Source organism: Lagenorhynchus albirostris, chromosome 16, assembly GCF_949774975.1.
Source record: "Lagenorhynchus albirostris chromosome 16, mLagAlb1.1, whole genome shotgun sequence".
NCBI lineage: Eukaryota > Metazoa > Chordata > Mammalia > Artiodactyla > Delphinidae > Lagenorhynchus > Lagenorhynchus albirostris.
Genome location: NC_083110.1, coordinates 21,679,437 through 21,706,034, shown reverse-complemented (window position 1 = coordinate 21,706,034; position 26,598 = coordinate 21,679,437). Strand labels below are relative to the sequence as shown.

The 26,598-nt window shown below is 39.8% G+C and overlaps 1 protein-coding gene across 1 annotated transcript; it reads right to left on the bottom strand.

Annotated features, from left to right (window-relative positions):
• Nucleotides 1-24,083, bottom strand: SUPV3L1 (Suv3 like RNA helicase). Its single transcript, XM_060126331.1, is given in 16 exon segments — nucleotides 1-478; nucleotides 1,136-1,284; nucleotides 3,771-3,947; nucleotides 4,304-4,384; nucleotides 6,044-6,263; nucleotides 7,004-7,097; nucleotides 7,865-8,045; nucleotides 9,235-9,326; nucleotides 10,625-10,702; nucleotides 12,747-12,858; nucleotides 14,848-15,016; nucleotides 16,168-16,282; nucleotides 17,645-17,752; nucleotides 18,143-18,175; nucleotides 18,178-18,219; nucleotides 23,759-24,083. Coding segments are annotated over 16 exon segments (2,361 nt in total). The 5' UTR covers nucleotides 24,033-24,083; the 3' UTR covers nucleotides 1-42.
• Between the last annotated feature and the right edge of the window lie 2,515 nt (nucleotides 24,084-26,598).

The window sequence follows — 26,598 nt, the reverse complement described above, 5'->3', positions numbered from 1 at the left end:
GGATTTTAAAATAGATTTTTATTTGCAAAAATAAAAATAAAACTAATCTGAATCGGGTTCCTTCTTCTTTCTTCTTGTCCCTTTTAAGGAAGTCCCAGATTCTGTTCTTCCTTTGCCATGCTCAGTTTGTTGTGTCATCCACTCTCTTTCTAGTTGTTTCAGCATGTCTGCAGTGAGGAGTCCTTGCTGCACCAATCTGGAAGCAAGGGATTTCTCTCCTGCACCAGAGCCAAGTGGTTCAGCAGCTTTACTCCCTAAAGCTTTGGTGCCATGATTCCTTCTAGTTCGGCTCTTTACTATTCCTGACAAACGGGACTGGCTTTCTGCTGATGAGTTCTGCAAATTCAGCAGTTTATGTGCCTCTGAAATTTTAATCAGTTTGGTGATGTTATGTACACCATCTTGGATAATGCCATCTAATTGTTTCTGGAGATCTCGAACAAGGCTGGCATCTGGAAACATATCTATAAACCGGTAGCTGGAAAAAAAGACATATTACATTATAGGAACAGCTCTTACCGCAGTCACTGGACTAATCTCAATGAAGTAACTACATCTTAACACTGACTCATTCCAAATATTCTGCTTTTGCAAAACTGTGTCCAGTGCCTTTGCTCAACCTTTATTTCAGCCAACACACCTAAGGAAGATGTTGTTATGAGAGTCGGTCCTTGCTCATATCTTAAATGATTCCAATATGCTCCCCTAGTGGGACATGCCCCACCTTTGATAATCACTGATCTACAGCAGTACCTCTCAAATCACAATGTATACATGAGTCACCTCAGGATCCTGTTACAATGTAGAATTTGATTAAGCCTTGGGTGGGTCTGATATTCTCTATTTTTAACAAGCTCCCAGTTGATAACAATGCTTTTGGTCCAGGGATCACCATTTGCGTCACAAGGATCTAGGGGACTTTCTCACCTACCTATCTTAACTAGAATCGTAAGAACTCCTTAAGTCATTTTTGGAATAGGTATAAACCAGGCTCAACTGCCTTAATGGACAATAAACATAAAATAGAGCACCCTGCAAATATGTCCCTAATTTGAAAGTGCAAAAGACCATCATAAAACCTTTGATTCACCCTATTACTTAAAAAATGAGAGTGCATACAGGAAAAAATTGGTACCTTAGCCACAGGTAAAGATCCAAGACATCATGGACAGCTTCAAGATCCATGAGGTCTTTAATATTCTTAGGTGGAAGTAACGGCCATTTAATATATCGTCGTAACCATGAGAAGGTCAGGGGCTCATTCCTGCTATACTGCCTGGCAAACTGAGAGAAACAGAAGAAACGAATTTGGTAAAACAATCAGAATTCACTTCAGTCTGTGACCAGAAAAAAAAAAAAAAAACAGCATAACAAAATGTTAACTGTGGCTATATCTCAATAGGCAGGCTGGTTTCTCTCCTTCTTTATACTTTTCTGTATTTTAGAGAACATTTAATATCTTATAAAGGTACTTTTTAAAAAAAAAGACATGATTTCCTTCTTTTTTCCAAAACCAGGGCAACAATATATACATGAACTAGCTTTCCAGGGACTGTCTATTAACTTTTATGAACAATTAATGTTCTAAGTTCTAGGCAGACAGTACCCAAAGACTCTCATTCCTTCATGCAACAGTCCTATAGCTTCAAATGTGAGCTTGTATTTTTTAATATCCTCACTTATTATAAAGAAACTCTTTGAGGTGGCTTCGTGCAAGGTTGGTCATGAGTCAATCAAACTAGTAAAGAGACTACCTCTTTACTAGTTATATAGTTTTGGCCAAGTCACCACTGTGCTTCAGCTTCCTCATTACCATAAGACCATCATACCTCCTTCTTGAACCACACGACACTCTTGGAGAATATGCCGCCTCCCAGACAATGCTAGGCATTATTATGCATCACAATATACTATAGGAGACAGAAATAAAACCATGCAAGAACTATCAAGCAGAAGTTTAAAATCTTCAGCTTCAAGGATAAGGTGATTTCAAATGGTTCATTTCCTAATTAGGGAAAATTATCTCTAAATACTTAACCTAAGCAAGGTCAGTACTTTAGAGAGGCAGGGCAGTTTTCAAATAATTGTGGTTAAATAATATCACAATTTTATTAATTTCAGTCTGGTACATTCTTCTAGGTTTAATAAATGCCAAGTAGGACAGCCATGAAGAATGTAAATGTGACCACGGTAACTTACTAATAAGCAGGACATTCCAAAAAGTTCTCTTATAAAGGCAGTGGCTTTAATATTTTTGGCCACAAACAACTAATGGAAGACCATATGTAAAACAGCTAAGCACGGAGCTGCTCAGAGACGGGGAGGGAGAGAGGCCCATGCAGGAGCCATGGAACACAGTTTCAAAACAACTTCCTAAGGGGCATCAGAGACCATCAGTGGGACTGAGCTCCTTTATACTTCAGTAATAATGGAGATCAAGAAAAAAGAAGTATCTCTAGATTTCACATTTCAATCTGTAAACACAACACATAACAACTATTGACCTGTACTGCTCCAGACTCCTTACTCCTTAGTAATATGCTTCTGCTTTATTAGGGTAGCTGCTTGAAGGATGGTGTAAATGGGGTCAGGGCCATGGGCTCCAGCTCCATCCAGGCCAGTTTCTTAAGTTTAAGACTTTGTTCCATAAACTTCAACCTTATGCTAGTTAGCTCTCTCACAAACACCAGCTCTAAGAAACAGAGCGCTGGTAATAGCTGGACACAGTAAATAGCTGGACACAGAACACCTCTGAGACACATTAAGGAAAAAAGAAAAAGGCAAGCTACAGACTAATTCATTGTAACATTTATGGGAAAGCACACCCACCGAACAAAAACTAGAATTTCTACTCATACAGGTATGTAGGCAAATGTAACGGAAAAGGTCTGCAAGGATACACAATGCTGATAGTAGCAGTTATGCCAGAGGACTGAGACTGAAGGTGGTAGCCCAATTTAACCTTCTCTAATGTTTTAATTTTGCTCACACAAAAAAAGTACTTATGTATTATTTGTGTAATTTTGAAGTAATTTAAAATATAAGCTTATAACTAGATTTGGTAAAAACAGAGCTAGTATGCAGAAAGCTAACATCTATTAAGAAGATGGCAGTGAAACTACAACAATGAATCAGGAAAAGATGCAAAGAGGAGACCTTTGGATTTAGCGGGGTGGGCGCTCCAAGCAGAAGCAAGAGGGACAGCAAGGGCCCAGAGATGTGAGAGGACATGGCAGGAGACTGGAAGTTCAGCTTCTACTGCCTTTGCCTAGTCCCCCTGTTTGGGTGAATCTTGTGCTCATAAGTTAGAGATCTGTATCCCTACCCAAATGAGTTAAAAGAAAAGAGGCTGGAACCTTGGCACCAAATTCACACAAGACAGCCATCCCCGGCCCAATGCCTGATAGTTAAGAAAACGGAATACTATGGCCACTACTGACCCCAAAGCCACCTCCCTTCCAAAACATATTACCCAACACCAATAAGGAAAAAGTATATCATCAGGCAAAGACCCCTTTCCTCGAAAAAACTGTTTATTTTTGTTTTAGCTTCTTCAAAAAGGCTACCATATAAGCCCAAATACAAAGCAAGACTTCTCCTTCCCCAAAAAATTATCTGTAACAAAAAAGAGCCATTTTTATTTAAGTTCGTAAACAGTACCTCATATTAAAGGGTACTCTCTTATTTCTTTATTTTGAATAACAAACTGTTGTTTGGGGAAAATGCATCAACCTGAAACAACTCAAAATATCACAAAGATAAAGGCTTACCTGTAACAATGAAGAACAGACAAAAGGCTGCTTCTTGTTGATAGGGGCTGTGCAGAAAACATACCTCACTCGTAGACTTAATGGAATATGCTGGATCAACTCTGCAGAAAATTTAAAATCATCCATATTGCAGACAAAATACTGCCCATCAACTTGTGAAAAGTCTACAAAAATATCCTAGGGGGAAAAAATATATTAAATTACTGGACTACCTAGCTGGGCATGAATAAAGTACTCAAGTCTATAAATGACAATCACTTTAATCCATTAACAGACTTCCAGAAAGGCCTGCTTAATTCACTGCCTCCTCAAGCTAACAGACTTCCCCCATAGCCTTCCCGACCTAAAATACTCAGAAAATTCCTCAGGACAAAAGTCCCAAAAGATTTTGAGAGAAAGTTTCCGCTTTCAAGATAAACTTCATAAACAGCAGCTTCACAAAAACAGACTATCCATTCATGTCCACAAGGTTAACCAGTAATTGTCTGACATACTGACCTTTTTAGAAAAGCGATGTAAGAGTTTCTACTTACAATGAGATTAGAAAGCGTTGTGTCAGGGAGATGGTAGGCAAACATTTCAATCTGTTCAGCAGTTGGATGAAGACCAGCTGCCTTTAGTAAAGAAAAAACGACCATAAGTTTATTTTTTTTTTAAGGATAAGTTTTCTTAAGTTATTTCAAGATAAGTCCTATATTCAGGTTAAGCTATTGCCAAACGAGTTAAGGGACAAGAATTTAAGTAAAACAGAGAAAAGCATCATACTTTGCCATTTATTACCAATTGGGAAAGCTGACGAGATGATTTAGTAAAACTAATCAAGTATACCCATTGAGTAATTAATCTTTTGCTTATATTTTAGTTATATTTCTAAAATCTATAATGATCTGATAGAGTACCACAAATAGTTTCCGGGGTCCCAATTCTCTCCACTGAACAAAAACGAAAAAGGAAAACCCAATCACTTTATCCAGGGCAATAAAACTGACATACATACATAAAGAGAAAATGTCTAAATTGAAGGTCAGCTATCTCTTTACCTGTATATTTACACAATGTTAAGAATTGCCCACAATAAGTATAAGCAAGAAAATAAGAGAGAAAAGGAATGGGAAAAAGAAAGAGGAAAGGAGGAGAGAGAGATGAGTCATGGGAGGGAGGCAGACGATGAACACAAGAAAGGAGCTACAAAAAAAAAAAAAAGAAAGGAGCTACACAGGAGGGAGGTGGGGGAGATCCATTATCAGCTGCACTCTTAACAAAAGCTACAGAAATGATTTCAACCACAGCTTTCCTCCAGGAACTTTTCCTTGCATTCTCTCATTTATATACCCTTTTACCTGGGTTCACTAAAATCAGATGAGCCTTAATTAGTGAATTTTCCAGGCAAACTTTAATTTGTAAGTTTGTTTAAAACATGTACACTTCTGCCTCATTAACTACACTAACCACAATTTAACCCTGTCCTTACTGGTTCGAAGTTGTATAGCTTAATGCTATTTTTGCCCCCCACACAAAGGTTTCTTCTACTTCCGAGCTTCTCACAATTTTCAGTCTGCTGATATAGTGTGTGCCCACCTGAAGCAATTGTGCCCCTCTCCCCACCCACTGCTAGATTATAGGAAGAACTAAAGGAAAATCAGGTTTACTAAACTTGTTATATTATGGCTACATTTGTAAAATCTGAATCTTTCACTTGCATACCATTCTCTAACAAAGGGGTCTCTATTAGGCCTCTCAAAAGCAATAAAGCAGGGTTTTCTCTTCTTTATTTTTTTATTTATTTAATTATTTTATTTTTGGCGGCGTTGGTTCTTTGTTGCTGTGTACGAGCTTTCTCTAGTTGCAGTGAGCGGGGGCTGCTCTTTGCTGTGGTGCACGGGCTTCTCATTGTGGTGGCTTCTCTTGCTGCGGAGCACGGGCTCTAGGCACGTAGGCTTCGGTAGTTGCGGCACGCAGGCTCAGTAGTTGTGGCTCACGGGCTCTAGAGCGCAGGCTCAGTAGTTGTGGTGCACGGGCTTAGTTGCTCCGCGGCATGTGGGATCTTCCCGGCCCAGGGCTCGAGCTCGTGTTCCCTGCATTGGCAGGTGGATTCTTAACCTCTGCACCGCCAGGGAAGTCCAAAGCAGGGTTTTCTTGACATGATTTTCATGGCACAAAATTTTCTTTTGCTTATTTGTTTCCAGGTGTCTGAGGCAAAAGTCTGGAAAGTAAGTGAAGGAAGGAATGACTGTCCTCCATAGAGAAGTAGCAATTACTATGTTACACCTTACCTTTATAGGATCCACAGGCCTATTCAAAATTTCCTTTAATAAACTGAGGTCTTCTCGATTCATTGTTGTAACCTCTCCTTCTTTAAATTTTGAACTGAATCTACCAGCTCTGCCAGCAATCTGCAAGGCTTGAGAGGTGGTGATTGGTTCTATTTCTTTTTCTCCCTTTTCATTGATACTGGGCTTCATAAGGGAGTAAAAAATAATTCTTCTTATGCTCCTGAAACAGAAATACAACTGATGTCACGGATTGCTGTATGAAAAACCGTCCATCATTTGATTCATTACAGAAATGCTCACTCTAATTCTAGTTTAGGCCTACTTGCAATATTGCCCACTATTTACAAAGTAAGGTAAAAGGGTTTGTTGGTAATTCTTTTTCTTCCCTTTAAATAGCATTTTTTAACAACTGTGTACATTTACTAAAAATCATCATCAAATTATACATTTAAAATGCGTGAACCATATAATATGTAAATTATACCTCAGTAAGCCTCTAGAAAATAACTTTTTTACAAATAAACCACATAAAGCCTTCTTAGGCTACCTTTAAACACTGACTGCTGTTAATGGCTTTGAATAGTTCTTTCATGCATAAAGGTACAGTTGCATTCATTCCCCAGAGAGGAATATTCAGGCTTAATATCGTTAACCCCTAAACACAGTGGCTGGCCCCGCACGCCCAACAGGCACACACCCTTGTTGACTGAGACAGTGAAAATCAAGTGAGGTAATGTAATAGGTTAGGAGTGGTAGGAAGCAGCACTCAAAAGTCCAAATGTTATGTGATATTTTCATTTTATTCCCTCAACAGGTGTGAGCAAGATAAATCTCAGACCTATACTATAATATCCATTCTCCTAAATCAAAGTGTTTGGTCATTCTAATGCCAATTATAAGTTTTTTTAATTTCCATCTAACCCACTGAATATCCATGATTATTAAAAACAGATTACTTACAAATTAAGTCCCATGCCAACTGCATCTGTAGCAACCAGGATTTTGCATGGATCACCAGGATCATTAAACTTTCTTGCTTGAGCAAGTTTGGTTCCTAAAACAGCAACAGTTTATGTTAAATCAGTATTCTCAACCTTTTACTACATCACACTAAATATATCTTGGGGGCTTCCCTGGAGGCGCAGGTGGTTGAGAGTCCGCCTGCCGATGCAGGGGACGCGGGTTCGTGCCCCAGTCCAGGAAGATCCCACATGCCACAGGGCGGCTGGGCCCGTGAGCCGTGGCCGCTCAGCCTGCGCGTCCGGAGCCTGTGCTCCGCAACGGGAGAGGCCGCAGTGGTGAGAGGCCCGCGTACCGCTAACTAACTAACTAAGTAACTAACTAAATCTTGGAAACCCTTACCTCCTACTCTCCATTTTTATGGATAAAACTCTTATTGTTTCAAATTTATTTCTTTACATTCTCAAGGAGCCAGTTATCCTTTATTTCCATTCCTTTAAGTATACCCACAAAGAGCAACACAATCCTCTTATCATTTCTGAGGACACTCATCAATAGACTTCTGGTAATATTTTAAGAATATTACCAAGTTCATATTTTAATGACATTTCTGTAAGAAAATCATCAGCTCAACATTTAAAAATACAGTCTAATAATAGCAAGTAACAAGAGCTATAAATAATTAAAATACTTCTATCACCACAAAGATGACTAGAGAAATATTTATTTTATATGACCTATAATAAATTACACACCAAGCAACTTAATTCATATCTTTTACTGTGTTTTCTAGACATATCTCAACATAAATGGCAAAAACAAGAGATTTCATATCTTGTCATGATGAAAGCCAATAATTACCAGGTGGGAGACTGCCATATATAACAGCTGATTCCAATCCCCGAATTTCAATCTGTCGACTCACAGAATAAATATCATTCTTGCTAAAACAGACAATGCAGTCCCCAGGCCGAAGGTTGTCTAAAGATTCTAATGCGTGATCCAGCACAAAAATGGGGGTAAGCCTCTTATAGGTTCGAACCTACAATAAACGATATGATATTGTAAAATAACATACCTAACTCAGCTTCTTCTAATATTGTGAAAAACTCACAATCAAGAGTAGCTAGAAACTGATAAGTTCCAACTTTTTCAAGAGAAAATACAGAAAAACATTTATTTTGATATTACAAATATTACCATCCATTCTCACCGGTATTTCTAAATTAACAAAATGTTACAGAGGATTTCATAAATTTTCAAAGCACTTTCATATATATTTGATTTTTATGGCAACGTGGTAATTTCAGAAAGGTTAATATTATTTCCCTTTTATGAAAGAATAAAATAGAGTCTAATAAAAGATCAGGTCTGATGAGGATTTTTCCAGTTCTAGCCTTCTGTGATTTGCTTAAAAACACAAAGTGAATAACAGCAAAGCCAAGACTGGAACCCAGAATTTCTTCCACTACATTCCACTATCTCTCCCTGAAAGCTGAGCACAAAACTAAAGTAATGGACCAATTTAAAAATATTTCTTCATTTTATTACAGAAGTCTGGTAAAGAAAACAAAAAGTAGGATTAAATGGAAAGGAGTGGCTTCCTACTCTAGGAATTTGAAAAAGGGTACAAACTATCTCTACCAATCAGATATATATCAAAGTCCCCAATATCTGAGACTGAAAATCACAAACTTTTGCTGGAGCCTCCAACTTCCAACATTCCTGATTTATTTAACTCTAAAGAGTTCTGTTTAAACTCCAAAAGGTTTTGTCAAGAAAAGATAAGGAATCTCCTTATACTTTTGGAGACTTAGGGTGTGACAGCCACGCAGTCAGAACTTTAGTTCATGAGGGTCAATCAACTATGTATGATCTAGTCAACAACGAGGAAATGCTAATCTTTCAAGTTCTGATTTTGCCACCATCTGGGGCCTATGAAGCCACTGCCTGGGTACTCTGGGCTATTTGCTATGCCACCTTGAGAACAAAGTGTATAATCTAGGGGCTTCCTTGGTGGCGCAGTGGTTGGGGGTCTGCCTGCCGATGCGGGGGACGTGGGTTCGTGACCCGGTCCGGGAGGATCCCACATGCCGCGGAGCGGCTGGACCCGTGAGCCGTGGCCGCTGGGCCTGCGCATCCGGAGCCTGTGCTCCGTGGCGGGAGAGGCCACGGCAGTGAGAGGCCCGTGTACAGCAAAAAAAAAAAAAAAAAAGTGTATAATCTAGTACCTCCACATCTTCCCCAGTTGTGTACATAAGCTCGGTAACCAGGTCAATAGCAGCAGATTCTCCACACAAATGGATTTCTTCAGCACAGAGTCCTGTTAAATGCAAAATTGGCGTTTCTTAAAATTTTAAAGATATAAAATTAAATATGCAATACTCTACATACCAAAAATACTTTAAGTTTGCTTACCTATTGCTTTACAACTTCACCAAGTGTTTTCATATTGTCTCTATGATTCTAACCTCAAAACAAAACCTTCCAGTAGGCAAAAATTATCACCACTTTTATAAATCTTGGGGTTTTTTAATTGCTTTGGCCAAGGTTTTGAGTCTACTAGAGGATGAAGCCAGCCTGTACTAGAACCTGCATTTTGATGGTTAATACTGAACATCAGTCCTATACTTTTTTTTTCAAATTAGGCTCCATGGAATCACTGAGGTGCCTCAGAGGCTGGGGGCTGGTAGGTAGAAGAAACTCCAAGCTCCTTACCCCTGAGCGTATCCACTTTCATCTATTTTATATTACAGACTTTAGTGTATACTCTTTGTTTACAGAAAGTTTACCTATGTTTTTAAATTTGAAAACACTTGCCCTACAACATGCTGATCAAAAATTCACTCCAATATCAAGCAGGAGAAACGTTCATTCATGTCTATGGACCTCGCTTCCAGGAGCCTATCCTAAAGAAGTAATAAAATGAATAAAAAGTTAACGCCTACAAAGATTTTTACTGCATCATTAATAATAGAGAAAAATGTTCAACTCTTTGGGACAAATTACAACTGGTCTCCCACATCCACAGGTTTCACATCTGCAGATTCAACCAACCGCAGATTGAGCACATTCAATCCGTGGTTGGTTGAATTCATGGCTGCAGAAGCCATCCAACTGTAAAGGATTTGAGCATCTGCAGATTTTGGTATCTGTGCGGGTACAGGAACCAACATCCCACAAATACCAAAGGACGACTGTGTAGTACAGTTCTTCAATGGAGAACATGCAACATTAATATGTGGTATGAAAAAAAAGTCTATGAAACAACAGAACTGAAAAAAAAAAGCAAGATAAAAATTATATATTCACAAAACACCATATACGTGAGAAAAAAGACTGCCATGAAACACCAAAATGTTAATAGTGGTTGTGTAAATATGGCAAGATTTGAACACTTTAATTAAGTGATTATGCTAATTTTATGACAGAAGAAATGGACTTCCCATTATTAGAACAATACTTAGAAAATTAAAGCTCACACTTAGCTGACTTTTTTGATGGATTTGTGTCAAGAGAGAATCTAGCTGGCTCTATTTGGCAATGTCAAGCAGATAAATGCAGATAATTCGCAGTGCAGATGTCACAAAGCACAGGTTTTATAGCAATAAGACCACCAACCTAGTAGTGCTCTAGTCCAGGCCCATCCTCTGGCTGGATCTTTAATCATTTGAATTTCATCAATCACAGCCACTTCATCTTGAAATAAAAAGTTATCATGAGCAAGACAATCTACTTCAATAGTATTATAAACAAACCACAATACCAAAATGCAAGCTTTCAATACCACCATAATCATCATCATTACTTATTAGGTGCTTCGTTTCTGGCAGGCTTGTTCTAAGTGCTTTACAACTCATTTAATCCTCACAACAAACCCATTAGGTAAGTATCATTATTACTTACATTTCCTTTTCTTTAATCTCATCTTTTTTTTTTTTTTAATTAAAAATAATTGTCTTTGGCCACGCCGTGAAGCTTGCGGGATCTTAGTTCCCCAACCAGGGACTGAACCCATGCCTTCAGTAGTGAAAGTGAGGACTCCTAACCACTGGACCACCAGGGAATTCCCCTACATTTACATTTTACAGAAGAATAAACTGAGACCCAGAGAAGTTAAGTCACTGGCCCTAGTGTAAGATTTAAAACCGTGAAATTCAAACCCAGACCGTCTCTACTGCACTGCCTCCCAAACTGAACAGGTTCAGTTGTCCTATTTTCTGCAATCTCAGAGGCAGCCTGGAGAATCTGCCTAATAAGAACACATCCACACAGCAACTGAAGTAGCTCCTGGGACCAAGGAGTAGATAACCCTGCAGTAAAACGAAGCACCTCAAGAATCCAGATGGGTGTCAGGAGGAGAACCAGAGAAGAACGTGTAATTCCCTGAGCTCCAGCTCTGCTTATTCTTAGGGGTTTTAAAGCTTATTATGGTAAAAAAAAAAATAGTGGCTCATTTTATTTTCTAATGCCAAAATGCTTCCAACCATATTATTTTATTCTTTTTAAGTCATATAAATTATATTTTAGTTTGCTTCCCAAAATACCAAGAAGTTGCAAGGAGCATATTTTAAAAAAAGGAAAAATTTAATGTGCCCACAACGACATTTAGCAAACAAAAGAAAGCTAATTTTATACTGAAAAACCATCGGATTAAAAATTACTAGCATATCTGAGCGTATACAAACAAGATTAGAAAAGAGGGCACAGAAGAAGGAATTTTCATTTATATGTGCTATTTTAATTTTTACAATGTATTACTTTTAGAATAAATGGATTTTTTTGAAAACTATCCATTTACTCAGAAAGTTAAGATTATTAAAATGAAAAAAGCAAGCTACCAAATAGTACATAATATATAATCCCTATTTTATTTAATATACACACTCACGATGCACACATAAGTATAATGCATACACAATACAAACACAGTCTAGAAAATATACACCACAGGGTTAATACTTGTTGTTCTGGATGGGTGGAATTGGGAGATTTTTTTTTTTCCTTCTCTTTGCATTTATTTTTATGTTTTCTATAATGAAGAAATGATTGCCTATATAATAAGGAAAAAGGTAATTTTCATTTAAAATACTTTCAAAACTACAGTAATTAAATAGAAGTTTTCTGTGGTACTATGTGTAATAGTGAAAAACTTTAAACAACCTAAATATTCTTTAATAGAGGAATGAATAATTTTAGTCATAATATGGAATACTACATAATAATTTAAATGAATAAATGTGATATATATTCATGATACATATATATGTATACAAGACTAGATCTAAAAAATGTGTAAAATAAAAAGCAAATTGTGGAATAATAATGCAATATGATAATCATGTAAATGTTTTAAAACACACAATCCACAGTATTGATAGGCAATACATAACAGTGATACCAAAAAAAAAAAAAAAAAAGGAAAGGTATATACCAAATATTTGATAGCAACTGGATCAAAAGAGGAGAGAGGAATTGAACTGGGGAGTGACACAAAGGAAGATTCATACTTAGTGACATTTCAGTTCTTTTATGAGAAAAAGGGAAAGAAATTCAAAAGCAAACATAACAGAAAGTTTGGCATTTTTAAGTAGTGGTAAGTCCTGGGTATTTGCTGTACTATTCTTTTCTTTGTCTCAATTTAAAATTTTTTTCACAATAAAAAACACATTCCATATGTTCATCTGAATTTTAAAATAAAAAAATACTAAACCATACAGTTTTTAAAATGGTGTATACATACAAGGAGTTGTAACACTGCACATCTCAACAGTACAAGCAACATGGGCAGCCTGTTTCCCATCTGGCTCTACTGTCACACGTTCTTCACCTGTTACCAAGTCACATGGCACACCCTAAGATGACAAAAAGAAAATTGGAATTATTTCCACCTTGAAAACAATAGCAAAAAGAAGTTTTGGATGTTTAATAGAGTATTCTCTCCATTACATCAAATTTATTTGTCTAATAGTTGAAACAAAATATCCCCAATCCTTTAAAAAAAATTTTAATAAGAAAGTAAAAGCCACTCTCTTATATAACCTATGTAAACTTGGAAACATCTCAAATCAGCTAAATTCTCAGGTAACAAAAGCATGAGAAATTGCAGCAGTTTCACTTTTTACCTCTGTACTATTTCAGTAGTTTCTGTACCATTTTAGTTTATTAAAATGAAATTGTTTCTATGTTCAAGAAGAATATTATAAATAAAATTTAGGAATATAAAGACCTCCTAATATATTTCTTTGAGAAGGACCAACATCAATGCTATGGTGTATTTGAGTTACCAACCACCCCCGTCCACTCAGGACTGAGGGGTTCCCCAGGATGAAGAACATTTGGTGCTAAATCAGGGAAAGTCCAGGCAAACTGGAACAGCTGGTCTCCACAGTGGCCTGAAACTAATGAGGAAACATCAGACATATCCAAACTGAGTGACAACTTACAACACAACTGACCTGTAGTCTTTCAAAATGTAAAGGTTTGGCATGGACATATATACACTACCGAACGTAAAAGAGATAGCTAGTGGGAAGCAGCCGCATAGCACAGGGAGAGCAGCTCGGTGCTTTGTGACCACCTAGAGGGGTGGGATAGGGAGGGTGGGAGGGAGACGCAAGAGGGAGGAGATATGGGGATATATGTATATGTATAGCTGACTCACTTTGTTATACAGCAGAAAGGAACACACCATTGTAAAGCAATTATACTCCAATAAAGATGTAAAAAAAAAATGTAAAGGTTATGAAAGACAGAAAGACTGAGGAATTGTACTAGAGACATGACAATAAAACACAACGGGAGACCCTGAACAGAATGCTGGGGTGGGGGGGGGATGGGGAAATGGAGTGGTGGCAGTGTTTATAGGACAATTGGCAAAATTTGAATATGGACTGTGGATTAAATAATGGTATTCTATCGATATTAAATGTCCTACTTTAGATGAATATCCTGAGGTTATGTAAAAGAAAGTCTTTGTTCTGTGGAAATACTTTAAGTATTTATGAATAAGGAGGCATTATGTATGCAAATTACACAAATTATTCAGATAATAAAAGAGAATGCAAATCGCCTACCAAAACGGGTTAATCTTTCATTATAAAATCATAATAAAACAATGAACTAAAATATGGCCCCTTTACTGAAATGATGCCTCAGACCACAGGGCATTCAGTCCTTTTCTCAGTCTTTATCGTTAGTTCTAGTTGACAGCATCAAACGTCTAATCTTAAAAAAAGGTAAATTGAATACAACAGAGTAGGTGGGTAACTCTGAGGAGACAAAGAAGGGGTTCAGAGGGCGTTTCATCTATATCAATATTTTCTTTTTCTTTTTTTTGGCTGTGCCACGTGGCTTACAGGATCTTAGTTCCCCCACCAGGGATTGAACCCAGGCCCTCCGCAGTGAAAGCACCAAGTCCTAACCACTGGACCGCCAGGGAATTCCCCAACAATATTTTATTTCTTGAATCTGATGGGAGTTGGGTAGTGGACTCAGGTTATCTGAATGTTATTCCCTGCATTCCTCTGTATATGTGAAATATTCTGTAATATTGTATTTCACTCATTCTGATACACACGTTTTTTCACATTTTAGTATCTCTGAAACCAGGATACCTCTTAACAATGGATGGCATGTCAGAATTCAGTCGGCAGCATCATCTTCCTTCTCAGTTTTACATAAAATAACAGTACATCTTACACTTGATGGCTTGTTAGATGCAATGCAAGATGGCACTTTTTGTTAACAGTAAATTACTACATACGCCCTCCCCCTCTACCCCCTTCACTCTACTCTCCCCCAAGTTAACAAGAAAAAGAGAGAATATTTGGTAATATACTAACAGCAGCATTACTCTTTTCGAAGATCTCATGTGCCAGTAATTTTAAAGGGCCACAATATACTCCAGATTTTGCTGACAAGTATTTCTGGATTGCATGATAAGTCTTTCCACTGTTCGTGGGACCTGAATGGAATATTATCTTCCGCTGTAAGACTCTGGCTTCTGGGTACCTAAAACATGAGTAGGTAAACAGCTTAATTCCATTAACCTCAAAATCCTGGCAAAGGTATTAAATGAAAAAAATTCCAAGGAAACATCCTCTTAACATTCATAAGATAGCATCTTTGAAAAATTAAATGATGAGCTTCATATCCACACTAAAATGACTGCTTTCCGAGAATAGCATTTACTAACTAGAGGACAGAAAAATCCAAATGCAAATTAATTTATTGGATATTCTTGCCACTGTATAAATCCCCTTCCCCAAGAGTTACCTAAAATAAGTTTAAACTGCTAACAGCTCCAGAGATTTGTCCACATTATTTCCACAGCTCTACATATGCCCTATAAATAAATATTCCTAGGCTTCTGAATTTCAGCATATACAATAAAATGACTGAGTCTTCTGCTTCTGGCCATGAGCACTTGCCCTCTCACCATAAACAAGTACAAAGCTGGACAAAATATATACAGCGGCTGCCTGGGGACATGGACAGGAGGCAGTGCAGGACTGCAAGCCCCAAAATAAAGGAACACCTGAGATGAGCCCTGCTGTACCCCAGTAGGGCATAGGGAGGTGGAACCCAAGCAAGGTAAAAGTCCCACTGAGCTGAGCAGTAGAGATCAAGTTCAAAGCTGCTGAAGCAGCTGGAATTTGAAAGCCAGCGTGTGAAAGAGAAAAAAGGGTGCAATAAAGGGGGAGCCTTGAAGTCTGTGTGGGAGTTCCTTGGGTCCTTGGCCAAGGGCTGGGCTGAGCATGTCCTCCTAACAGAGGACAGCTTGCTAAGAGTTTGAGTGGAAAGTCTCAAAGAGGTGGCAAAGTGCTAGGAGATGCTGGAGTTCCAGCCACAGTGGTGGTGGGGAGAGCTCATTAATAGCATATTCAGCTGAGACACCAGGAAGGCCACACCTGAATTGTAAGGATGACACCCTAAAGGGCTACTCTAGATCCGCCCTAATAAAACCTTAAACCAAACTTGATTAGGATTCAAGGGGCGATACCAGTTAACTGCCTGCCAAAACTGCCCACTTTTCTAGAGAAAACAAAACAATCTAGATGCCTTATGATTTATCATCCAGCATACAATAAAAGTACATAATGATCACTAATTTTCCAAGATGAGAAACTGAAAATTTCAAATCTACAAATAAAGAAACTAACCAGTTAGGTGGTATTCTTAGGTCACTGATTTTACGTAGATCATCCTTACATTCCAACACAGGAAATATCTGTTTTGCATGTCTCAAGAAAAATGGAAATAAATCATCCACGTGAGCTGGAAAATAAAACACTGCATTAATATGTGCAATCTAAATGCTATCCATAACTGCACTGAATGAGAACTTTACTCTTAGTGAGCTAAATTAAGGGGGCATTGCCAGAATAAAAAGAAAAACCCTAAAACAAGGAACTCTATCCTTTCCTGAGGTCCTGCTTTGTCTTACATTTTCCTCCTCATTTCACTTATATTTTCCAGGAAAACAGAAAATTGGCTTTCAACAACCACGTTCCACTTCTTCTATGCAAACAGGTAAAGATCAGCATTGATGAAAGTTAAGTTAAAAACAAAGAACCTGGGGGAATTCCCTGGCAGTCCAGTGGTTAGGACTCGGCACCTCATTGCAAGGGGGCCCCGGGTTCGATCCCTGGTCGGGGAACTAGGATCCGCAAGTGGCATGGTACGGTCAAAACAAACAAACAAACAACAACAAAAAACAAAGGACCTGGGAATATACATTAGAGAGAAGGCCTGTGGTTACTGAAGAGAAATACAGGTGCCAAGTATTTTTTAAACTACAGAGACCACTAAAAGACAAAACATGAAAGTGAATTGACGCCTCAGCAAGAAGTCTCCACACCTTAGTGGCTCTGATGAGGGTGGGGCTGTGTCCAATTCTGCTTTGTGTCCAGGTTCTACCTCAGTGCCTGGCCCAGGGCAAAATTCTAATAGTCAAATACTTAAAAATATAACCAAAGCCAAACTGCCCATGGGAACAAAATGATGATGTTCCTACATTTTTTTCTTTTTTTTTTTTTTTTTGCGGTACGCGGGCCTCTCACTGTTGTGGCCTCTCCCGTTGCAGAGCACAGGCTCCGGACGCGCAGGCTCAGTGGCCATGGCTTACGGGCCCAGCCGCTCCGCGGCATGTGGGATCTTCCCGGACCGGGGCACGAACCCATGTCCCCTGTATCGGCAGGCGGACTCTCAGCCACTGCGCCACCAGGGAAGCCCGATGTTCCTACATTTTTATCTTTTATAGCAAGAGCTTTGTCCTAATATGAGGGAGAAACAAGCCAGTGGCAGAAACAGATGGAATCTGTTATGTATTAATTCTGTCTTGTGTGAGAGTTTATTTCACTGTAGCCTATATATTACTACATAGTGAAGAGCAGATAATGACAGATGAGGACCCCAGTCTTCCTCCAGCCTAAGACATACGGGTGATTTAATAACCAGTTCAGGGACCCACTATAAAAGCAAAAGGACCTAGAAGGCCTCCTACGAAAGCACTGAATTATTTACAGAGGATATTAACAGGGCTTATTCTAAAGCAAATACGCCCTAACTAGAGAAATAAACATAGGAAGAAATAAAAAGTATGCTCAACAGGATTTTAAAAAGTCTCTAAACACTTGCCTGCACTGAAGCAAATATCATTCAAAATAATGTGAATGTCCACATCCAGGGAATGAGACTGCATGATATAATTTCGAAAGCTTATGAAAGCCTGGTGGAAGAGACGAGCTGTGGGAAACACAAAATCAAAACAGGTAGGACTTAGTTTTCATTTAATTTCTCATTTTAAAAAATACATATACACGTCACACCTAACTCATCAAAGTGTCTTTTTCTTTTCGTGTAGTACAGCTGGTTTGTTATGATCTGGGCTAAAACTGATATTCTAGTAGCGCATGAAGGAAAGCTGAACACACAGCTCCCTTGCCGTGTGTCTGGCTCCCCAGGTGCCTCCTGCCGATCTCCTGCCTACAGAGAAGCAAAAGTCAGGGACATTCTCTAGATTACAACTATGTATTAATACGTATGTCCAGGCCACACTAGGTCCCACACAACAATGACAAAGCTGTAATCTAAGCAGTAATAAGATGCCTCTAATGGAAATCTTATTAGCCTTACCATCGAGTCCATAATCAGCACTCAGTTTCTGAATTCTTTTCTCTTGTAAAACTTATCTAAGATCTTCTTTACTTCATCTGGAAGAAAGATATAAAAATTTAACATATGTTTAACATTTGTTTTCCAGATAGAGAAATGCCCAAAGAGCAAAAGAAACCTGAAGTCATAACACTCAAGGCAGCAGTCTACTGAGTGTTGCAAGAACTTGAAGGTTTTAGTTGATCACAAACTCTTTACAGTTTAATAGTGTCTAGAAAAAGTATAAAGTCAAACAATGCAATATTCCTGTAATACTGCAGAAGACTAAGCAAGGTGCTACAGGATTAGCATCACCCCTAGCCTCCATCAGACCACTTTTAGATAACCATCTTCTGTTTTGTTTACTTACAACCATTCTGAACATCAAATAGTGAGCAGCTAAAGGTATCTAGAAAGATAACCAATACTGTGAGGGCTTTATTATGCTTTCGTGTGAATGACTAAAGGAGCCAGGGATGATCTTTAGCTTGGAGATGATTTTAGGGAGAACAGATTATACATATTTTGTTCTAGATGGCATAACTAAAGTCAGTGGGAAGTGAAGGCAACAGATTTCAGTGTAATTTATACAAGAATTTCCTAATAATGAGAACAGGGAAAAGGGGTTGTCTCACAAAAGTGCCAGCTCGTTGTCACTGAAAAGTACTCAAGCAAGGCTTAGATGACTGTATTTCAAGGGTGACAGTAGAGAAATTACTGTGCTATAGTGGAGGCTGGATTAGATACCTGCTGAAATAACATGCTACTAAGAGTCCCTAATTTTACAGGTGAAAATACTTTTTTTTATTTTTTTTTTGCGGTATGCGGGAAAATACTTTAATCAAGCTGAGATTGTATTAACATTGCACATGTTAAAACACTACTGCATTATTCTGTAGAGATAAACATTTTACTAATCCAGCCACACCCTCTACATTTCTGGAAGGCAGGCCAAACTGATACAGTCTTTGCTCATGAAACACAGAAAGGCCAGGTGGCCTGTATTTTTGCCTCCCACCAAAGTACCAACTGCACTTGCATCCAACCACAACACACACACAACACTCACTGAAGAAATTAAGCCTGAATAAAGCATCTCACTATCAAAACTTTGTTTTGCAGAATGAGAGAATTTCAAAGTCGCTGGTTTAGCCATTAGGTTTGCCCACAACTAAATGTAAGATGCATACAAATATATCTACTATCACAGGCAGCTATCCTGATATTTCTGGGTTTCTGTTACTTGGTACCCAGTGGGTCCAACAGTTTCTTTACAATTGCAGAAAAATCAGTGACAAAAAAGGCACATGCAATTGCTTGGGGAAATTCTGCTCACCTATAAACTCAATACAAACTGAAGACATCACATTTATTAGAATTAATCCATTTTCTGTAACTAACACTCCAGTGTTATGCAAGAATTATGATACTTCACTCAATTTAAAATGCTTCAGAAATATGAGGTTTCTCGTGCTAAGTGAAAGAAACTAGTCAGGAAGGCCCACGTATTGTATACTATTTATATGAAAGGTCCAAACAGAAAGGGAATGTGGATTAGTGGTTGCCACGGGCTGGGCAGAGGGGAGTGGGGGCTAGGGGAATGGGGAGTCACTGTTTCTGGGTATGGGACTTCTTTTGGGGCCAAGAAAATGTTCTAAAATTAGATTATGGTGATAGTTTCACAACCCTGCAAATACACCATTTAATTACACACTTTAAATGGATAAACTTTATGATATGTAAATCATACTGTACAGCTGTTTTAAAAAATGACTACTACCCACATACTAAAAGTGAAGCTTCTCTGTATCAATACTTTCTTTTATCTAAAATTTAAAAGATAACTGCAAAAACATTAACACAATGGAAATAGCACGGAAAAAAATTTAATCTACTACAGAAGTATATGGAAACACAGTTTTGTTTTTCATAAAAATTAAGCTTTAACTGTCTCATTGTTCTTTTTAAAAATCATTCATTCGTTCATTCATTCATTCACTTATGGCTGCATTGGGTCTTCAGTGTTGTGTGCGGGCTTTCTCTAGGTGTGGCGAGCGAGGGCCACTCTTCGTTGCGGTGTGTGGGCTTCTCATTGTGGTGGCTTCTCTTGTTGCAGAGCATGGGCTCTAGGTGCACAAGCTTCAGTAGTTGTGGCACACGGGCTCAGCAGTTGTAGCTCGCGGGCTCTAGAGCACAGGCTCAGTAGTCGTGGCACACAGGCTTAGCTGCTCCACAGCATGTGGGATCTTTCCGGACCAGGGCTTGAACCCGTGTCCCCTGCACTGGCAGGCAGGTTCTTAACAACTGCGCCACCAGGGAAGTCCCTGTCTCATTGTTCTTAACAGAATGACCTGATCTGGGGATCACAGTTACTTCTCATTTAAATTAACGGTGATTAAAGGAGACTCTCTAGATTTCAGCCACAGTAGAAATGACTCAGTACTACAACTTTTAACCAATTAATAGCTTTCTTCCAGCTTCCTACAATGGGAGTTTGGGATTTAATAACAGGTTCTCTTCTAAAATGTAAATGTACCTCACATGAGTCTTTACACAAAAATGATCCACTTTACTCACTCCACGTACATCTCGATGAAGAACGAAGTAGCTACTACTAATGGTTGGGACTGCTTAAACCTTATGATTTACCCATTTTGTTAAAATGTTTTAATTTGCTTGTTCCACTGTACTTATCAGTAATTAACTAGAAGCCCATTAATTAATACATCAAAGCTCTATGATCACTTGAGGGTTGGAGAAGCAGGTGGAAAGGTACAAAACTCAACCTCTTCAAAACAGAATTGGAAATGCCAAAGTTACAGTGGAAACACAGGTGGGGAGAAGTGATCAGAATAGATCAGAACATCTCTAGGATCCAAAAAGGAAAGAGAGAATCAATCCTGAAGAGACTGTACCAAAGACCACCTAGTAGTGGCATTTAGTTTCCACCCCTTTAATATTACAACTAGTATTACCACTCTTGTTGAATATGAAGAAGTACTGAAATATTGTTCTAGTAGTGGTTGAACTCATGATGAACCTTTTGTATCATCACAAAGGGAATTATAAAAAATAGTACTAGATTTACTGAAACTGTCCCTATTGCAGCAGACAGTTGCATTAGGCCAAATGCCTCCGACCCTTCTGCATCTCTCTCAGGTGATGGGTGTGAGAGATGACTATTCCCTACACCCTCAAATGTATCTATACCTGATACACCTACATCAAATTACAATGACTTCGTTAGGCTTCTGTTCTTTCTTAAGGTTCCCCTTGTAACCAACAGCATGATTCTCATCCAGGAAGCTAGCTGTGCTCTGGGCAGAAAAGTGTTGCCTAATACCCTATGCAGAAACTGTCTCCATAATCTTGATCCCCTTAGCATTACACCGTAATTCTGTACTTCGTGAGTGATTCGCCAGAACATACCAATCCAGGTGTTTTGACAAGCAACCTCCCCCAAAAACTCTGACTCCAGTTCACTCTACTAATATGGAGCTGAGTGGCTTCAACCCTACGAATCCAAGTTCCAATCTGCATCTACCCATCTAGAACTACTAGCATCTATGAGGAAACTACCACAACCTGTCTCAATTAATCTGATACCTTCCCTAGGAGTCACAACTGCTAATAAAATTCACCATGAATATTATTTGTTGTTGTCACGTCCTGTAAACATACCAGTTATCAATCAAAAATCAGAAAGAGATCATGTGAGGTGCATCAATCACCCATGGTCAGCCAGGGCTCACCTAGCTTACCTCAGTGCCTGGGTGCTACCTTCCTCCTTCACTGCTCCACTTGAGACCACCCAAAACTTCCAGCTTAGTCAGCTGTCCAAGAAAGGGGAGGGCCACTCTGCCATCAAAGGGAGCTGCACTTCATTGTTAGAACTTCCAAACACTTAAAAATTCATAACAGTGCCCAAAAGATTTCAAAACACTAATCTGGTGAGACCAGCTGACCATGAGTAAAAATACATCCAAGGAATTTTACACCAGCTATTAACAGCCTAAAGAAAGAGAGGCTTAGAACCTTTATTTATACGATACCCCAATAAGTATTTTGTTAAATCCTCACATCAACCTATGCTATATAGTTGGGATAGATTATTTGGGCTCCTAGGGTGATAGTTTTCCCAGTTTCCACACACCACAGATTCTACTGCAGGGTAGTTCCATTTTTCAAATAGCAAATGTTTAGTACAAGTGATACTAGTTTACATTTGTTCACCCCTTTACACTTTTCAAAGTGCTTTGCCCAACTCTTTATCATGACTTTCACAATCCAGAGATGTAAGCAAAGAAAATATTACTCTCATTTTACCATTTGGGAAATGGAGAAAAGGTAAGTAAACTGTAAATCGGGCCAGTCACTTAAGTGCTGTAATGACTATCACAAATATGCACCATCTTTCTACTTGTAGTCAATCATGTTCACAGGGCTAAATGTGTTACAATCAACCAGAAAAAATACACATATACATATAATTTATATACATATATGTATGTGTTACAATCAACCAGAAAAAATATATATATATAATATATATGTTTACATAATATATAAGTATATGTATGTGCTACTGCATGACTAGATAAGTGTCAGGGGTAAAGACTGTCTACTTCATAAGAGTTACAGGAAAGATTAAACGGGTCACATGCTTAAAACAGTACCTATCTCTAGCAAACACTGAGTATTAGCCATAAAAGAAGAAGAAGATGGAATTACAGATGTATTCTAGGCAGAGGGAGTAGCATGTGTAAAAGCCCTGGGGCACAGGTGCACATTTCATCAGTTTGACTGAAACAAGGAGAGTGGCTCGCAACAACGCTTCTCCAACAGGTACCCACGCCAGATCAGGCAGGGATTGAGGACCCTTTTAAACTGGGAACAATGGAAAAACATTAAACAAGGGAGCAACAGGACTAGATCTTGCCACTTGCTGATGCTAAGCAATTCCTTTCCCTCTGGAGCCCCGGATGACCAGGGAACCTACCACTTTCGGTGAGCACACCCTTACATTCTACCTTGTACTACAGCTGGCCATTCATATGTCCTTCCTCCCCACGAGACTGTAAGTTTCTGGAGCGGAAGAGATCTGGATGTGAGTCTGGTTCCTCTTGGCAACCACCATACAGCCTAACACAGTGTCTGGTTTGCCTAGGTACCCAGTCAATGACAAAAACTCCTGAAAGAAATCTTCCTCTGGCTTTTCAATGCCCCACTCCCTTGTCCCTTCTCGGAGCAATAGTTCTGGGTAGCGGGGGAGGAGAAAGAGTACGCTAGAAATCAGTCATCCACCTAACGACTCAAAAAAGGTGAATCGTCCCATCACAAGAAGGCTTAAACCATTCACAGGACAACAGTGAAAGGGAGAAGGCCACTTCTGGAGCAGCACATCAAAGGATCAATAAGACACAGTCCCAAGCCTTGAAGGGCTCACACGCCAGTAAGGGAGGCAGACAGTGACAGGCACGATGACAACGCTCGAGGGGACCTCGGGTCTCCAGGGGAAGGTCGGGGGGGGGCGGGGGTAAGCTTCTTCGCGGGCCCTGCAACACCACCCGCGCCGCCCTCGCCAGCTCCTGCACTCACTCTTATCCAGAGGGCGGGTTAGCTCGGCCCCGACATCGCCGTCAGCGCTGCGGCCCTGCGGTTTCACAGTCAGCGGCACGAACAAGGACGTGTTCGGAGATTTGGAGCCTCCTGAGGCAGAGGAAGAGGCGCAGGCAACGGCAGGAACGCGCCCCAGAGTCCCAGGAAAGGGCCCAGTGTGGGCGCGAAGGGCAGAGCAGATGGCTGCCCGGGGGCCAGGCTGGCGCCCCGGGGGAAGCCGAGCCCACAACAGGGCACACCGGGGGAAGGACATTGAGACCGCAGACTCGAGAGGAGGCTGGCTGGAGCAGCCTGCGGACACGGCGGCGGGCAGTGACGCACAGCGCCAGTGCCTATAGCCCGCAAAGACCCAGAACAGCGGAGCTGCCCAGGAAGACGCCCGATCAATAAGGAAAAAGTTGTGCCGGAAGATTGCTCGTAAAGGGGAGGAAAAGCTTAGAAGCGAAAATCACAGAAGATAAGTGCTTGCAAGTCCTTGTTCTCTCTCTCTTTTTTATTGGAGATTGGAGCCAGCTTTCTTTAAAAAAATAATCTGGCACCTTTGGGGATGTCACAGATGAGAGGCGGGACCTGCGAGGTGTGTCACATGACGCAAGCTGGCCCTGCGGGTAAGTGTTCGGAAGCACGTGGGCAGTGCGGCCAAGCCTTGTGGGTGCGACTGGTGAGAGACGCAACTCTCTAGGTTGTGGCGTCACCGTGGCTTGCGGACTCGAAGCTTTGAACAGCATTTCCCAAAAGTTCCTTAGATTATTAACTTTCGTTTCCTGATGGAAGGCGTTAGAGAACATAACTTGATCTGCCCTTCAGGACCGTTGTTAAGGAATTTTGTTCCACAAGTTCTTAGGTACACCCCTTGTATGACGTGTGTAGGTACTTATACTTTAATATGAGCAGTTTGTATACATCATCCTAGCAGCTGGTATGTCACAGCCGCGTAGCAAAAATATGTACCCTGGACTCGGGGCAAAGGTTAATTTCTTTTGCATTAGTTGGATACTGTTTCATTTGAGGTTGCAACATCTTAAATTCAAGATATGCCGTTGGATTTTTCATATCTCTTATTATACTTGAAACATTAAGGTCTTGCAACTTGAAGGAGCACGGCATATGATTTGTAATATTGCATGTCAAATAAGATTTCAGTAACAATTTGCTATTGTGCCTTTGATTCACCGAATACTTTTTTTTTTTTTTTTTTTTTGCTGTACGCGGGCTTCTCACTGTTGCGGCCCCGCCCGCTGCGGAGCACAGGCTCCGGACGCGCAGGCTCAGCGGCCATGGTTCATGGGCCCAGCCGCTCCGCTGCATCCCGGACCGGGACACGAACCCATGTTCCCTGCATCGGCAGGCGGACTCTCTACCACCGCGCCACCAGGGAAGCCCGTCACCGAATACTTTTTAAACATCAGGGATTCAAGTAGACGGCCCTTTGCCCTCAAAGAGTTTTTGATCTGGTTTTGGTCATACTAACGTTAAGTAATGAAAATGTTTATTATTCTTAGGCTAATGAGAGTTCAAAGAACTATTCATGCCAGAACTACAGGCCAGTTGTTATGTCATCGTTTCTCACCTACATACCTCTGAACACATTGGGTGCCTAGTACAACTGCTATCAAACCACTAAAACTGTATCATAATTGTGTTTATAGAGTAGTAGTACTCAAACTTCAGGGTGCATCAGAATCATCTGGCAAGTTTGTTAAAATTGTTGGGGCCCTAATCCTGGAGTTTCTGATTCATAGGGTCTGGGGTGGGGCCCAAGAGTACGAATTTATAACATGTTTCCAGGTGATGTTGACCCTGCTGGTCTGCGGAACCACACTTTGAGAACCACTGATCTGGGTTATAGTTCCTTCAGGGTAGGGCAATAAAATAGCACTAAGGAAATACTCAGGAAAATGCTGAATGAATGCATAAATAGAGAAATAAATCGGGGACAGGGAAAGGAAGTGGGAGAAGTAAAGATATCCTTGGTGGTGGGGAATAAACTAAGTTCTCTCTTCTTTGCCTTTGCTATTAACAAAACCTGGTTTATAAGTTTTCTCAAAAGCACATTCTAGTAGATTTCTCCCCCTCACATCTTGCCTACAGATTCTGTAATTTGACATTTCTAGAGTATTTTTCTGATGTAAGGTTATCATGATCTGGATAACAAATTGTTTATCCCTTAGAATCATGGAGTAATAGAGCAGGAAAGGGGTCTTAGAGATTATCTGGTCCAGTTTCCCCAGACCTAGGGAGGGAGCAACTATCAAATGCATTTGTAGAACTTGTAGATAGTGTCCACATGGTCCTGCTCTGCTGTCTTGCTTTCTCTCCCCAGCCTGATAAGACTCCTAGAGAGCCTAGTCTATTTCCTTTATTCCAATACTAAGTTGCATAACAGTTCTTATCCGTAATTTTATTACATTTAGACACATTTTTTTTCTAAAGGAGGACACCTTTAATTTTATAAGCACTAGGAAAATAAGCTTCATCCATTTATTCAGATATTGAATGTATTATGTGATAAGCACAAAGTATACCAAAACAAAACAGGCTGAGCCCTCAAGAGGCTTATTAAGTCCATACAATTAAAAAGTCTTCTAGAAGTGTGGTAAACAGTCCTGGAGGTGTGCACAGCATGACTTGGAAGCACAACAAAGGGACATGTCTTTGACTTAGAGGTGGAGATGGTGTCAGACAAGAGTGGCCCGGAGAGTCTTACAAGAACTTAAGTGAAGTGCCGGCACAAGGGCACGCCTTCTCCAAGGAGTCTGGCATAGCTGGAGCTTAAGGTGTTTTGTAATAGGGAATTTAAGCTTTTCCTGGAATCGAGT